The sequence below is a fragment of the Pseudoliparis swirei genome, chromosome 19 (assembly GCF_029220125.1).
Source record: "Pseudoliparis swirei isolate HS2019 ecotype Mariana Trench chromosome 19, NWPU_hadal_v1, whole genome shotgun sequence".
NCBI lineage: Eukaryota > Metazoa > Chordata > Actinopteri > Perciformes > Liparidae > Pseudoliparis > Pseudoliparis swirei.
This window is the reverse complement of record NC_079406.1, coordinates 936,043-950,972: the sequence shown is the minus strand read 5'-3', so window position 1 is coordinate 950,972 and position 14,930 is coordinate 936,043. Positions and strand designations below refer to the sequence as shown.

General features: G+C 51.4%; 1 protein-coding gene across 1 annotated transcript in view; it reads right to left on the bottom strand.

Moving 5' to 3' along the window:
- Nucleotides 1-14,930, bottom strand: part of unc5a (unc-5 netrin receptor A) — a 75,558-nt gene that overhangs the window by 32,125 nt on the left and 28,503 nt on the right. Inside the window, exons 3-4 of the mRNA XM_056438762.1 lie at nt 14,815-14,918; nt 13,669-13,849 (exon numbers count right to left, since the gene is read on the bottom strand). Coding sequence (XP_056294737.1) covers nt 13,669-13,849; nt 14,815-14,918 — 285 coding nt within the window. The remainder of the gene's footprint in view (nt 1-13,668; nt 13,850-14,814; nt 14,919-14,930) is intronic.

Sequence of the window (14,930 nt, the reverse complement as noted above, 5' to 3'; positions counted from 1 at the left end):
GCCATCCTGTGCAAATCCTGAAATGGAAACCTGGTAGGTAAGACATGCAAATCCACGAGCACACACACACATCCATGAGCACACACTCACATCCAGGAGCACACACACACATCCATGAGCACACACACACATCCAGGAGCACACACACACATCCATGAGCACACACTCACATCCAGGAGCACACACACACACACACATCCAGGAGCACACACACATCCATGAGCACACACACATCCAGGAGCACACACACACATCCACGAGCACACACACACATCCAGGAGCACACACACATCCACGAGCACACACACACATCCATGAGCACACACTCACATCCAGGAGCACACACACACATCCATGAGCACACACACACATCCACGAGCACACACACACATCCATGAGCACACACACACATCCAGGAGCACACACACACATCCAGGAGCACACACTCACATCCATGAGCACACACACACATCCATGAGCACACACTCACATCCAGGAGCACACACACACATCCATGAGCACACACACATCCATGAGCACACACACATCCAGAGCACACACACATCCATGAGCACACACACATCCATGAGCACACACTCACATCCAGGAGCGCACACACACCCATCCAGGAGCACACACTCACATCCAGGAGCACACACACACACTCACATCCAGGAGCACACACACACATCCAGGAGCACACACACACATCCATGAGCACACACATCACACACACACACATCCATGAGCACACACACACATCCAGAGCACACACACATCCAGGAGCACACACACATCCATGAGCACACACATCCATGAGCACACACACACGAGCACACACACACATCCATGAGCACACACACATCCACGAGCACACACACATCCACGAGCACACACACACACACACATCCAGGAGCACACACACACATCCAGGAGCACACACACACATCCACGAGCACACACACACATCCAGGAGCACACACACACATCCAGGAGCACACACACATCCAGGAGCACACACACACATCCATGAGCACACACACACATCCAGGAGCACACACACACACATCCAGGAGCACACACACACATCCAGGAGCACACACACACATCCATGAGCACACACACACATCCACGAGCACACACACACATCCAGGAGCACACACACACACATCCATGAGCACACACACATCCATGAGCACACATCCACGAGCACACACACATCCAGAGCACACACACACATCTAGAGCACACACACATCTAGGAGCACACACACACATCTATGAGCACACACACATCCAGGAGCACACACACACATCCACGAGCACACACACACATCTAGGAGCACACACACATCCAGAGCACACACACACATGAGCACACACACATCCAGAGCACACACACACATCCAGGAGCACACACACATCTAGGAGCACACACACATCTAGGAGCACACACACACACACACATCCAGGAGCACACACACATCCATGACACACACACACATCCACGAGCACACACATCCATGAGCACACACACATCTACGACACACACACATCCAGAGCACACACACACACATCCAGGAGCACACACACACATCCATGAGCACACACACATCCATGAGCACACACACACATCCACACACACACATCCACGAGCACACACACACATCCATGAGCACACACACACATCCATGAGCACACACACACATCCAGGAGCACACACACACACACATCCAGGAGCACACACACATCCAGGAGCACACACACATCCAGGAGCACACACACATCCATGAGCACACACACATCCAGAGCACACACACATCCAGAGCACACACACATCCAGGAGCACACACACATCCAGGAGCACACACACACATCCAGGAGCACACACACACATCCAGGAGCACACACACACACATCCAGGAGCACACACACACATCCAGGAGCACACACACACATCCAGAGCACACACACTCACATCCAGGAGCACACACACATCCATGAGCACACACACACATCCATGAGCACACACACACATCCATGAGCACACACACACATCCATGAGCACACACACACACACATCCACGAGCACACACACACACACACTGAGGGGAGCCATGTTGTCGCTATCGGCTTTCTTTGTTTATTTCTAACATGGAAATCAGATGCAACTAAAGCTAACCCAATGCTACATGGTGCTGTAGCCTAAAGCTAACTCAGTGCTACATGGTGCTGTAGCCTAAAGCTAACCCAATGCTACATGGTGCTGCAGCCTAAAGCTAACCCCCAATGCTACATGGTGCTGTAGCCTAAAGCTAACTCAGTGCTACATGGTGCTGTAGCCTAAAGCTAACCCAATGCTACATGGTGCTGCAGCCTAAAGCTAACCCAATGCTACATGGTGCTGTAGCCTAAAGCTAACTCAGTGCTACATGGTGCTGTAGCCTAAAGCTAACCCAATGCTACATGGTGCTGCAGCCTAAAGCTAACCCAATGCTACATGGTGCTGTAGCCTAAAGCTAACCCAATGCTACATGGTGCTGTAGCCTAAAGCTAACTCAGTGCTACATGGTGCTGTAGCCTAAAGCTAACTCAGTGCTACATGGTGCTGTAGCCTAAAGCTAACCCAATGCTACATGGTGCTGCAGCCTAAAGCTAACCCAATGCTACATGGTGCTGTAGCCTAAAGCTAACCCAATGCTACATGGTGCTGTAGCCTAAAGCTAACTCAGTGCTACATGGTGCTGTAGCCTAAAGCTAACCCAATGCTACATGGTGCTGCAGCCTAAAGCTAACCCAATGCTACATGGTGCTGTAGCCTAAAGCTAACCCAATGCTACATGGTGCTGCAGCCTAAAGCTAACCCAATGCTACATGGTGCTGTAGCCTAAAGTTAACCCAATGCTACATGGTGCTGTAGCCTAAAGCTAACTCAGTGCTACATGGTGTTGTGACCTAAAGCTAACTCAGTGCTACATGGTGCTGCAGCCTAAAGCTAACTCAGTGCTACATGGTGCTGCAGCCTAAATATAACTCAGTGCTACATGGTGCTGCAGACTAAAGCTAACTCAGTGCTACATGGTGCTGCAGACTAAAGCTAACTCAGTGCTACATGGTGCTGTAGCCTAAAGCTAACCCCAATGCTACATGGTGCTATAGCCTAAAGCTAACTCAGTGCTACATGGTGCTGTAGCCTAAAGCTAACCCCAGTGCTACATGGTGCTGTAGCCTAAAGCTAACTCAGTGCTACATGGTGCTGTGACCTAACGCTAACTCAGTGCTACATGGTGCTGTGACCTAAAGCTAACTCAGTGCTACATGGTGCTGCAGCCTAAAGCTAACCCAATGCAACATGGTGCTGTAGCCTAAAGTTAACCCAATGCTACATGGTGCTGTAGCCTAAAGCTAACTCAGTGCTACATGGTGTTGTGACCTAAAGCTAACTCAGTGCTACATGGTGCTGCAGCCTAAATATAACTCAGTGCTACATGGTGCTGCAGACTAAAGCTAACTCAGTGCTACATGGTGCTGCAGACTAAAGCTAACTCAGTGCTACATGGTGCTGTAGCCTAAAGCTAACCCCAATGCTACATGGTGCTATAGCCTAAAGCTAACTCAGTGCTACATGGTGCTGTAGCCTAAAGCTAACCCCAGTGCTACATGGTGCTGTAGCCTAAAGCTAACTCAGTGCTACATGGTGCTGTGACCTAACGCTAACTCAGTGCTACATGGTGCTGTGACCTAAAGCTAACTCAGTGCTACATGGTGCTGCAGCCTAAAGCTAACCCCAATGCTACATGGTGCTGTAGCCTAAAGCTAACTCAGTGCTACATGGTGCTGTGACCTAAAGCTAACTCAGTGCTACATGGTGCTGCAGCCTAAAGCTAACCCCAATGCTACATGGTGCTGTAGCCTAAAGCTAACTCAGTGCTACATGGTGCTGTAGCCTAAAGCTAACTCAGTGCTACATGGTGCTGCAGCCTAAAGCTAACCCCAATGCTACATGGTGCTGTAGCCTAAAGCTAACTCAGTGCTACATGGTGCTGTGACCTAAAGCTAACCCAATGATAGTTCCCGTGTGTGAACCGGGCCGCCGTGTGTCGTGTTGTTTGTGAGACGTCGTTACTGCAGCTGATGCATTTAAATGGAGACATAATCCAGGTGGAGGTGCTTTACACCTGGAACACAAACACAATGAAACGGGTGAAAATGGGCCGGTAATTGTTCTTTGTAAGAAACATCAGGAGCTGCACTGCAGCGAGAGGGAGAGCGCTCACAAAGGTGGGGGTCGCGTGGCCTCGTGTGTGTGTGTGTGTGTGTGGGGGGTGGAGTGATACTGAGAGTGACACGGCGCCCGGCCTGGGGAAGGTTACCACGGGGCTAATGGGGGAAGGAGCAGTAATGAGCTCTCATGGGGAAACGCTCTCTCCCAGATGTAGAGGTGAAGGGTAGCCGAGAATCACCAGAGCAACACACACACACACACACACACACACACACACACACACACACACACACACACACACACACACACACACACACACACACACACACACACACACACACACACACACACACACACACAGTAACCCTCCTCCTGACTGACCTCAGGGCAGGAAAACCTTAGCGCTCATTAATCCTGGCAGTAAATAGAGCAGGGGGCACGACCAGAGAGCAGGTCAGAGACTCTGGCTAATGGGGGGGGGGGGGGGGGGGTCAGGTGGAATTTCTATGATTGCATAACTATACCGAGCGGTGAGATTATTGAGTTTCACAGCCAGTTGGAAGCCGAGGCTCAGGTGTGAGAATTAGACCCTGATGAGGTCTGCATGGAGGTCTGTGTCCACAGAGGACGGCTAGAGGATGTGTGTGTGTGTGTGAGGGTGTGAGTGTGTGTGAGGGTGTGTGTGTGTGTGTGTGTGTGTGTGTGTGTGTGTGAGGGTGTGTGTGAGGGTGTGTGTGAGGTGTGTGAGTGTGAGGTGTGTGTGTGTGAGTGTGTGTGTGTGTGTGGTGTGTGTGTGTGTGTGATGGTGTGTGTGTGTGTGTGTGAGGTGTGTGTGTGTGTGTGAGTGTGTGGTGTGTGTGTGTGTGTGAGTGTGTGTGTGTGTGTGTGTGTGTGTGTGTGTGTGTGTGTGTGTGAGTGTGTGTGTGTGTGTGTGTGTGTGTGTGTGGTGTGTGTGTGTGTGTGTGTGGGTGTGTGTGTGTGTGTGTGTGTGAGGGTGTGTGTGTGTGTGTGGGATGCTGACACAGCTCAGGCCTCTTTGGCCCAGAGAACCAGTCTGTTGGTGGTCCTTGTTTGGCGCTGAGCGGCCCTCCGGGCCCCTGGCTGATCGCTCAGGCGGACGAGAGCGACGGAACAGAGAATGACTTCCTGATGAACGTGAGACGCTCCTCCTCCTCCTCCTCCTCCGCTCGCTGGGAGGAGGAGGAGAGGAACATCGTCCTCGAAGACTCCTCCCTGTTCCCCCACTAAGACACACAGCTCTCCCCCGAGGCTCTCCGCCACCGGCGCCTCAGGAAGCTCCCCGAGAGGAGAGGAGGCGACTCTGTTGCCAGACAACAGGACCGATGGGGGTCGCGTCTCATCGAGTTTCTCAAAGTCTGAGCCGGCTTTGTTCACAGAGCACGAGGCAGCGCCTCAACGGGTGACATTACACCCTTTCTCCTCAGGCCCCGTGGAGGTCAGGCCCCGTGGAGGTCAGGCCCCGTGGAGGTCAGGCCCCGTGGAGCCTCCCCAGACCCGGCCTCGTCCTGATGGACGTCGATGTGTTTCCTTCGTCTTCCTCCTGCGGTGACGTTACTCACACCGAGGCCTGACGTGTGCTGATGTCTTTACATGCAGGCGTGTAACCGGACGCCCCGATGCAGCAGGAAGAACCTCGAGTGACATTCCCCTCCGCTGAGTATTCCCACAGACGACCTGCAGCTCAACGTCTCTGTCACTCTGTGTTCCCCCCCCCCCCCCAACGTGGGACTGCAGATGAAGCGGCTTGACTTCCATCTCCGGCTGCTGAGGTCGATATCGTTGCTCAGGACGCTCGGCCTCTCACTGGGGAGGAGACGCCCTCAGCTCCTCTCACGTAAACACGGCTCGCCCGCCGCCATCATTCAGCTTTTTATCGCCCAGATTTACTGCATAGCTCGAGCAGCAGAGAACAACAAATGCACCGGAGGAAGAGATACGCGAACAATGAATCACTTCCAGGACGAGGCCGGGCGGCGAGGACTAATGGACTCTGCCATCGCAGCCTGAGGCTCCGATGGCAAGAAAACACAGAAGCACGTCTGAGGGAAGCGGGACAAAAGGCAGCCAAATAAAAGATGTATTGATGACTTCTAGATGCAAAGAAATGCAAAAGGGGAAGCCACAGCGAGCCGAGCGCCTGGGAGTTACCTGGACAGGTGGCCACACAGACGCTGCTCTGGACGCTCTGCCCCTCACAGGAAGTGCCTCCGTTCAGCGGCGTGGGGTTGGTGCAGCTCCGACTCCTCTTCTGCCAGCCACGCCCACACACGGCGCTGCAGGACGACCACGTGCTCCACGTGGACCAGCCGCCGTCGACTGGCGAGCGGCGCCGGGGGAAAGGTGGGGGAGGGAGGAGGGAGAGGGGGAGGGAGAGAGGGGGGAGGAGGGAGGGAGGAAGGGAGGGAGGGAGGGGGGAGGGAGGTGAGGGAGCAGGGAGGGAGGGGAGGGAGGAGTGGGAGGGGAGGGAGGAGGGAGGGAGGAGAGGAGGGAGGGAGGGAGGAGGAGGGAGGGAGGGAGGGAGGAGGGAGGGAGGGGAGGAAGGAGGGAGGGAGGGAGGGAGGGAGGAGGGAGGATAGGAGGAGGGAGGAGGGAGGGAGGGAGAGGGAGGGAGGGGGAGGAGGAGAGGGGAGGAGGAGGATGGGAGGAGGGAGGATGAGGAGGGAGGGAGGAGGAGGGGGAGAGGGAAGGAGGAGGGGGGGATGAGGGAGGATGGGGAGGGAGGGAGGGAGGGGGGGGAGGGAATGAGGGAGAGGAGGGAGGAGGAGGGAGAGAGGAGGGAGGGAGGAGGGAGGGGAGGGAGGGAGAGGGGGAGGAGGGAGGGAGGAGAGGAGGGGAGGGAGGAGGAGGGAGGGAGGGAGGGAGGAGGAGGAGGGAGGGAGGAGGGAGGGAGGAGGAGGAGGGAGGAGGGAGGAGGAGGAGGAGGGAGGGAGGGAGGGAGGAGGAGGAGGAGGAGGAGGGAGCAGGGAGGAGGGGAGGGAGGGGAGGGGGGAGGGAGGAGGGAGGGGAGGGAGGAGAGGGGAGGGAGGAAGGGAGGAGGAGAGGGGAGGGAGGAGAGGGGAGGGAGGGAGGGAGGAGGGAGGGAGAGGGAGCGACAGAGCAGCCAGGATTACCCAACATGCACCAGGGAGAACCAGAGCTGTGTCGCTCCACGGAGGCGTCACGCCGTGGTGAAGACAAGATGGCTGCAGCCGGTCTGAGGAGCAGCTGGACGTGTTGACCTCGCTCAGGAGGGAACCGAGCCCCTGACCCATGGACGGATTAAGAAACCACGGGCCCCTGGGCCTGGACGTGTCAAGGGCCCCCCCCCCCCACACCCGCAAAAAAAAAAAAGTGTATTTAAAAAAAATATATATATATTTTTTTTTTACATCGCTAACAAAACAGTCCGTATGGAACAACGATACCGGAGCTGAGCAGACAACATCACGCAAATTATATGACCATGACATGAATGACTTAAGCCTAGCATATACCGGCTATGGCGCATCGTGTCATATCATCATATCAATACAAAGTTAATAACAGCTACTTTACGCAGAGGCTCTGGCTTAGGGGCCCCCTGAGCTCATGGGCCCCTGGTGCCGGTAGGCTCGTTCGGTAATCCATCCCTCAGTAGGACTATTGGGGCCTTGTTACTGACATGGATGACTTAAGCCTAGCATATACCGGCTACGGCGCATCGTGTCATATCATCATATTCATATCAATACAATGTTAATAACAGCGACGTCACGCGAGGAGGCCCAGGCCCAGGGGCCCCCTGAGCTCATGGGCCCCTGGGCCTGGGCCCGGTAGGCCCGTTGGTTAATCCATCCCTGCCCCTGACCACGTGTCTTCGGCTCTCTGTGCGCGGTGGAGAACGGCATTGTGGGTAATCAGTGAGCTTCTAATCTGGACGCCGCCGCGTCGAGACGCACGCCTTCCTGATGCATCGACTGCCGCTCTCCTCCTCCTCCTCCCCTCCTTCTCCTCCTCTCCTCCTTCTCCTCCTCCCCTCCTTCTCCTCCCCTCCTTCTCCTCCTCCCCTCCTTCTCCCCCTCCTCCCCTCCTCCTCCTCCCCTCATTCTCCTCTCCTCCTCCCCCTCCTCTCCTCCTCCTCCCCTCCTTCTCCTCCTCCTCTCCTCCTTCTCCTCCTCCCTCCTTCTCCTCCTCCTCCTCTCCTTCTCCCCTCCTCCTCCTCCTCCCCTCCTTCTCCTCTCCTCCTCTCCTCCTCCTCTCCTTCTCCCCCTCCTCCTCCTCCTCCTTCTCCTCCTCCTCCTCCTCCTCCTCTCCGTCTCTCTCCCCTCCTCCACCTCCTCCTCTCCTCCTCCTCCTCCTCCTCCTCCTCCTCCTTCTCCCCTCCTCCTCCCTCCTCTCTCCTCCCCTCTCCTGAATCCTCCTATTTGTGTCGATAGAGGCAGCCGTCACCTCTCCTCCTCCTCCTCCTCCTCCTCCTCCTCCTCCTCCTCCTCCTCCTCGCTCGGCTCGTTGTCTCTGCCCTGTGAGCCGCTGACAGGTAGCAGCTCTTCTGGCTACAGGCAATGCTAGCGCCAGCTAGCGCTGCATTGCTCCTCTTGTCACACGCGCTGTGAGCCTCGAGCGCCACGGCGACGTTACGACACGTGTGAGGAATGAACTGAAGGAGCAGTTAGTTGACGTGTCGTCGTTTTGAAGCAGACAAACGTCGAGGCGCCGAGCGCTCGCGCCTCTCCACAACAAGCTAATCTATTACAATCAACAGCCGGAATAATTGGGCTCTTTATGTTTCCGCCGGAGGCTCGAGGAGCGCATGATAATGTGTGCTTTGACTGCGCGCTGCACATTAACACATCTCATCTGAACGCGTTCCCACTGAGCACACGCCTCATGGTGTGTTCACACCGGACGCGTCGAGATTACATGCAAAGTCAATGCACAGCTGCGTAGAAGCTGCGTGTTTCCCAGCGAGCAGCGCGTCAGACGCGTTTGAAGCAGCAGAACAGAGCGTTTGCCGCGGGGCGAACAGCGAACAGACGCAGCTCGTCGACGCGCGAGTTGAAATTTCCCAACTCCGGCAGCAAAAACGCGTGAGTCATAGTTGCGTCAGCCAATCAGCGTTGAGCAGCTCCGCTGGTCATCGGCCTGCCGGTTGAAAAAATGGAGGAAAAGATTATTGTCGCTGTCTGTGGGCACCCCGAACTTTATGACACGACTCTTTATGCTTACCGAAACCGTCGCTATAAAGATGAAGCGTGGAAGAAGGTCGGAGAAGCTATTTGTTGTACTTTACTCTGAACCAACCGCCAGCAGATGTGTTTCATGGCAGGAGATCTGCCGCCGGAGGTGGAAAAGTCTCAGAGACGTATCAAAGAGAGAAGAGAGAGAGAGCAGCGCAGTGGGAGAGCAGCTCGGTCCACGAACAAGTGGAAGTCCTCTGCGGTCGCGACGCGTCTGAACACACTTTGTTTCGACGCGCGTCGAGACTGCTGCGCCCGACGCGTCCGGTGTGAACGCACCATCACGCTCGACTCAACGGCGCCGCCTGCATGTTGGAACCCCGACAGAGACGCTCGGTCACTCAGAGGAGGCGACTGTCGCTCTGTCTTCATTGCTCAATAGAGATCTGATCATTTCATGTTTCTAAACAAAGTCAAATTAAAAGCAGCATCCCGGTGTTTTCATCCGGCTCATCTGTAGTGCATCAACACATATTGGTGGAACATTTGGTTTCCTAAATCCCAAAAGCAGCTGAAGCCATCTGACCCTCCGCTTCCACTGCGCTGATGTTTTCTGAATTGAATTCAGCGTCCACTCAAAGTCACTGAAGATTCAGTTGGGAGCGTCTGTGCTCCCCAGGAAAAGCAATCTGAAGAGCAAACGGAATTCAATCATAACTCAAGTAGCTCCGATCTGAATGTGAGAACTGCTCAAGGTAATAATACATTTTGATCAAATAACTTCCTTTAAGACCAGAAGGGATATGTCTGCTCTTCAGAATGCACCACCCTCATCACAATATCCAGAGTCTCCTAAGAGATATTGTATTAGATAAATACTGAGTAGATTGTGTACAAAAACATTGAAATACTTTTAGGTATATTGGTGCTATGTCCTACACAGTGCTCTATATTGGTGCTATGTCCTACACAGTGCTCTATATTGGTGCTATATGCTACATAGTGCTCTATATTGGTGCTATGTCCTACATAGTGCTCTATATTGGTGCTATATGCTACATAGTGCTCTATATTGGTGCTATATGCTACATAGTGCTCTATATTGGTGCTATGTCCTACATAGTACTCTATATTGGTGCTATATGCTACATAGTGCTCTATATTGGTGCTATGTGCTACATAGTGCTCTATATTGGTGCTATATGCTACATAGTGCTCTATATTGGTGCTATGTACTACATAGTGCTCTATATTGGTGCTATATGCTACATAGTGCTCTATATTGGTGCTATGTGCTACATAGTGCTCTATATTGGTGCTATATGCTACATAGTGCTCTATATTGGTGCTATGTGCTACATAGTGCTCTATATTGGTGCTATATGCTACATAGTGCTCTATATTGGTGCTATGTCCTACATAGTGCTCTATATTGGTGCTATGTCCTACACAGTGCTCTATATTGGTGCTATATGCTACACAGTGCTCTATATTGGTGCTATGTCCTACATAGTGCTCTATATTGGTGCTATATGCTACATAGTGCTCTATATTGGTGCTACGTCCTACATAGTGCTCTATATTGGTGCTATATGCTACATAGTGCTCTATATTGGTGCTATGTGCTACATAGTGCTCTATATTGGTGCTATATGCTACATAGTGCTCTATATTGGTGCTATGTCCTACATAGTGCTCTATATTGGTGCTATGTCCTACACAGTGCTCTATATTGGTGCTATATGCTACATAGTGCTCTATATTGGTGCTATGTCCTACATAGTGCTCTATATTGGTGCTATATGCTACATAGTGCTCTATATTGGTGCTACGTCCTACATAGTGCTCTATATTGGTGCTACGTCCTACATAGTGCTCTATATTGGTACTACGTCCTACATAGCGAGGTATATGTGTGGCATATGGCTCGTGTTAGATAATATACAAGAGTTCTCGTCTTTACAGCTCATGGAGTCAGAAGCTCCTGGCAGCCTCAACTCAGACCTTGTGAGACCTGCCAGTTGTGACATGTTTCATATGCACAGAGCTTCATGAGCGCCCCCCCCCCGATGTCGCTGAGCATTACGGCTGGCTGTTGTAACGTATGCAAGACTGTAGCCGTGCCAGTCCCTGAAGAACCCTATGTGATGGAAAATATGCTGTTTTTATGAATTCTAATAAAGACTAGTGCGCTTATCAAGCCAAGTCATTATTTACAGTTTGCTGTTAATTCAATTTCTCGTCCCGTATTGGATCCACTACAGAGAACGAGGAAGATGGCAGCGGGAAGATGGGAGGCTGCCAGCTTTTGGCAGAACGACTGCCAGAAACATTTTAAGTTGTGCTAATTAATGTGCAGATACACCACTGTATCTTTCTGCAGTTATTAATGATAGTGCAATTCGTTGTTCGCTGAGAAATAGAGCTGACACGTTGTCAATGTGTCATATGCTGCATTGTGTTCACCAAGGTTACTTCAGCGCCAGAGAATCCTGTGGAATAACGAAAGCAACGTGCCAGAAAACAGATGATTCACAAAAGCAGTTCTTAAAAGGATTTTGTATATTTAGGAGCTGGCGATCATTTGACCTCTGACCTCTCGTTTCCCTTCATGACACCGGTTAACAGAAGTTATCACCTACCATCGAGATAAGGTATCACTACCCTAGAGATAAGGTATCACTACCATAGAGATAAGGTATCACTCCCATAGAGATAAGGTATCACTACTGTAGAGATAAGGTATCCTCCCGTAGAGATAAGGTATCTCCTCCCATAGAGATAAGGTATCACTACCGTAGAGATAAGGTATCACTACCGTAGAGATAAGGTATCACTACCGTAGAGATAAGGTAACACTACCGTAGAGATAAGGTATCTCCTCCCATAGAGATAAGGTATCACTACCATAGAGTTAAGGTATCACTACCATAGAGATAAGGTAACACTACCATAGAGATAAGGTATCACTACCATAGAGATAAGGTATCTCCTCCCATAGAGATAAGGTAACACTACCATAGAGATAAGGTATCACTACCATAGAGATAAGGTATCTCCTCCCATAGAGATAAGGTATCACTACCATAGAGATAAGGTATCACTACCATAGAGATAAGGTATCACTACCATAGAGATAAGGTATCTCCTACCATAGAGATAAGGTATCACTACCATAGAGATAAGGTATCACTACCATAGAGATAAGGTATCTCCTCCCATAGAGATGAGGTATCACTACCATAGAGATAAGGTATCACTACCATAGAGATAAGGTATCACTACCATAGAGATAAGGTATCACTACCAAAGAGATAAGGTATCTCCTCCCATAGAGATAAGGTATCACCTACCATAGAGATAAGGTATCACTACCATAGAGATAAGGTATCACTACCATAGAGATAAGGTATTACTACCAAAGAGATAAGGTATCTCCTCCCATAGAGATAAGGTATCACTACCATAGAGATAAGGTATCACTACCATAGAGATAAGGTATCACTACCAAAGAGATAAGGTATCTCCTCCCATAGAGATAAGGTATCACTACCATAGAGATAAGGTATCACTACCATAGAGATAAGGTATCACTACCATAGAGATAAGGTATCTCCCCCCATAGAGATAAGGTATCACTACCATAGAGATAAGGTATCACTACCATAGAGATAAGGTATCACTACCGTAGAGATAAGGTATCACTACCATAGAGATAAGGTATCACTACCAAAGAGATAAGGTATCTCCTCCCATAGAGATAAGGTATCACTACCAAAGAGATAAGGTATCACTACCATAGAGATAAGGTATCTCCTACCATAGAGATAAGGTATCACTACCATAGAGATAAGGTATCACTACCATAGAGATAAGGTATCACTACCATAGAGATAAGGTATCTCCTACCATAGAGATAAGGTATCACTACCATAGAGATAAGGTATCACTACCAAAGAGATAAGGTATCTCCTCCCATAGAGATAAGGTATCACTACCATAGAGATAAGGTATCACTACCATAGAGATAAGGTATCACTACCAAAGAGATAAGGTATCACTACCATAGAGATAAGGTATCACTACCATAGAGATAAGGTATCTCCTCCCATAGAGATAAGGTATCACTACCATAGAGATAAGGTATCACTACCATAGAGATAAGGTATCACTACCAAAGAGATAAGGTATCTCCTCCCATAGAGATAAGGTATCACTACCATAGAGATAAGGTATCTCCTCCCATAGAGATAAGGTATCACTACCATAGAGATAAGGTATCACTTACCGTAGATGAGGACCGTGGCTGAGGTGCTTTTCCGGCGAGCGACGATGTTCTTGGCCACACACGTGTAATTGCCCGTGTCCGCCAGCCGGGATTTTTTGATGACAAGATTGTAGTCAGGTGTGATGAAAAAATTGGGGTCACTCGCTGGCTTGATCACATCCTCGTTTCTCTGCCACTCGACCTGAAAATACGTTCCAGAGGTCAGCGCTCACAGACACCATCTCCCGGTGCCGCTCCAGACGGACGGGAGGAGCAACAGGAGTTTATTGTTGTGGACGCAGTCGAACAGACAAGCAGAACATGTGAGCCTGAGCCGCGAGCCGTGTTCACATGGAGACGACCTGATGGGCTTCGTGTGGTTTCTTTGCCCTCTTGCCGAAGCCCAAACTGAAGGCTTTCTCTCAGATTGGTTTGTTGTGTTGCTCTCGCTTGACCTCGGCCGTCTCCAGAGGAGCGGCAGCGCGAGGCTTTGTTGTTGTGTGACTGCCGTTGTGATGCCGCACATAATTGGGCTTTTCTTCCTCTTCTCTACTTTCCCCGTTGTTGACTTCTGCTCTGATGTTCTTTTCTGTTGAACTGCGGTCGGCAGCTTCCTTTCCCATCTCTGCACACACTGTCCCTACGCTGCTGCGCTGCGATTGGCCGGTCTGCTGCTCGTGGTCTCCGGGCCGACCCCCCCCCCCCCGTGTTGTTGTTAAAGCGGTTAGTGCCTATCTGGGACTGGGAGGAGGCAGCAGACGAGGTGAAACAGCTGCCCTCCGTCTGGTCACACACCACCGAGAGAGCAGAACAACAGAGTGTGAGAGACGGCGGAGAGAGAGAACAAGATAGAGAGAGAGAGGGAGAAGCAAATGGGCTCATTACTTATGGATAGGCCTTTAGAGATGCCAAACGGGGATTTAAGCCTCCAAGCGTATCCTGAGTGATGTGACGAGATGCTGTGATATACGGCTTCTTAGAGATGTAGGAGGGATAATAAATCAATAACGGGGAATAATTAGAGGTGTAATTTATCCGTGAGGCCGCCTGCTCCCGGCGGAGCGGCAGAGCGGCCGAGCCGCTCTCGGCTCTTTGTTCTCCCGGTGAAGAACGGGTCAATGGATGCTAGACGCGGGTCTATAAATACCTTGTGGGTCTGTGTCTCACCTCAGCTTGTGGCACTCCCTCGGGGGGATGGCAGCGCAGCAGCACCTCCTGGGCCAACGCGACCTCTTGACCCTGCGGCTCCTCCTCAAAGTTCTTCCTCAGGTCTGAGGAGAGAG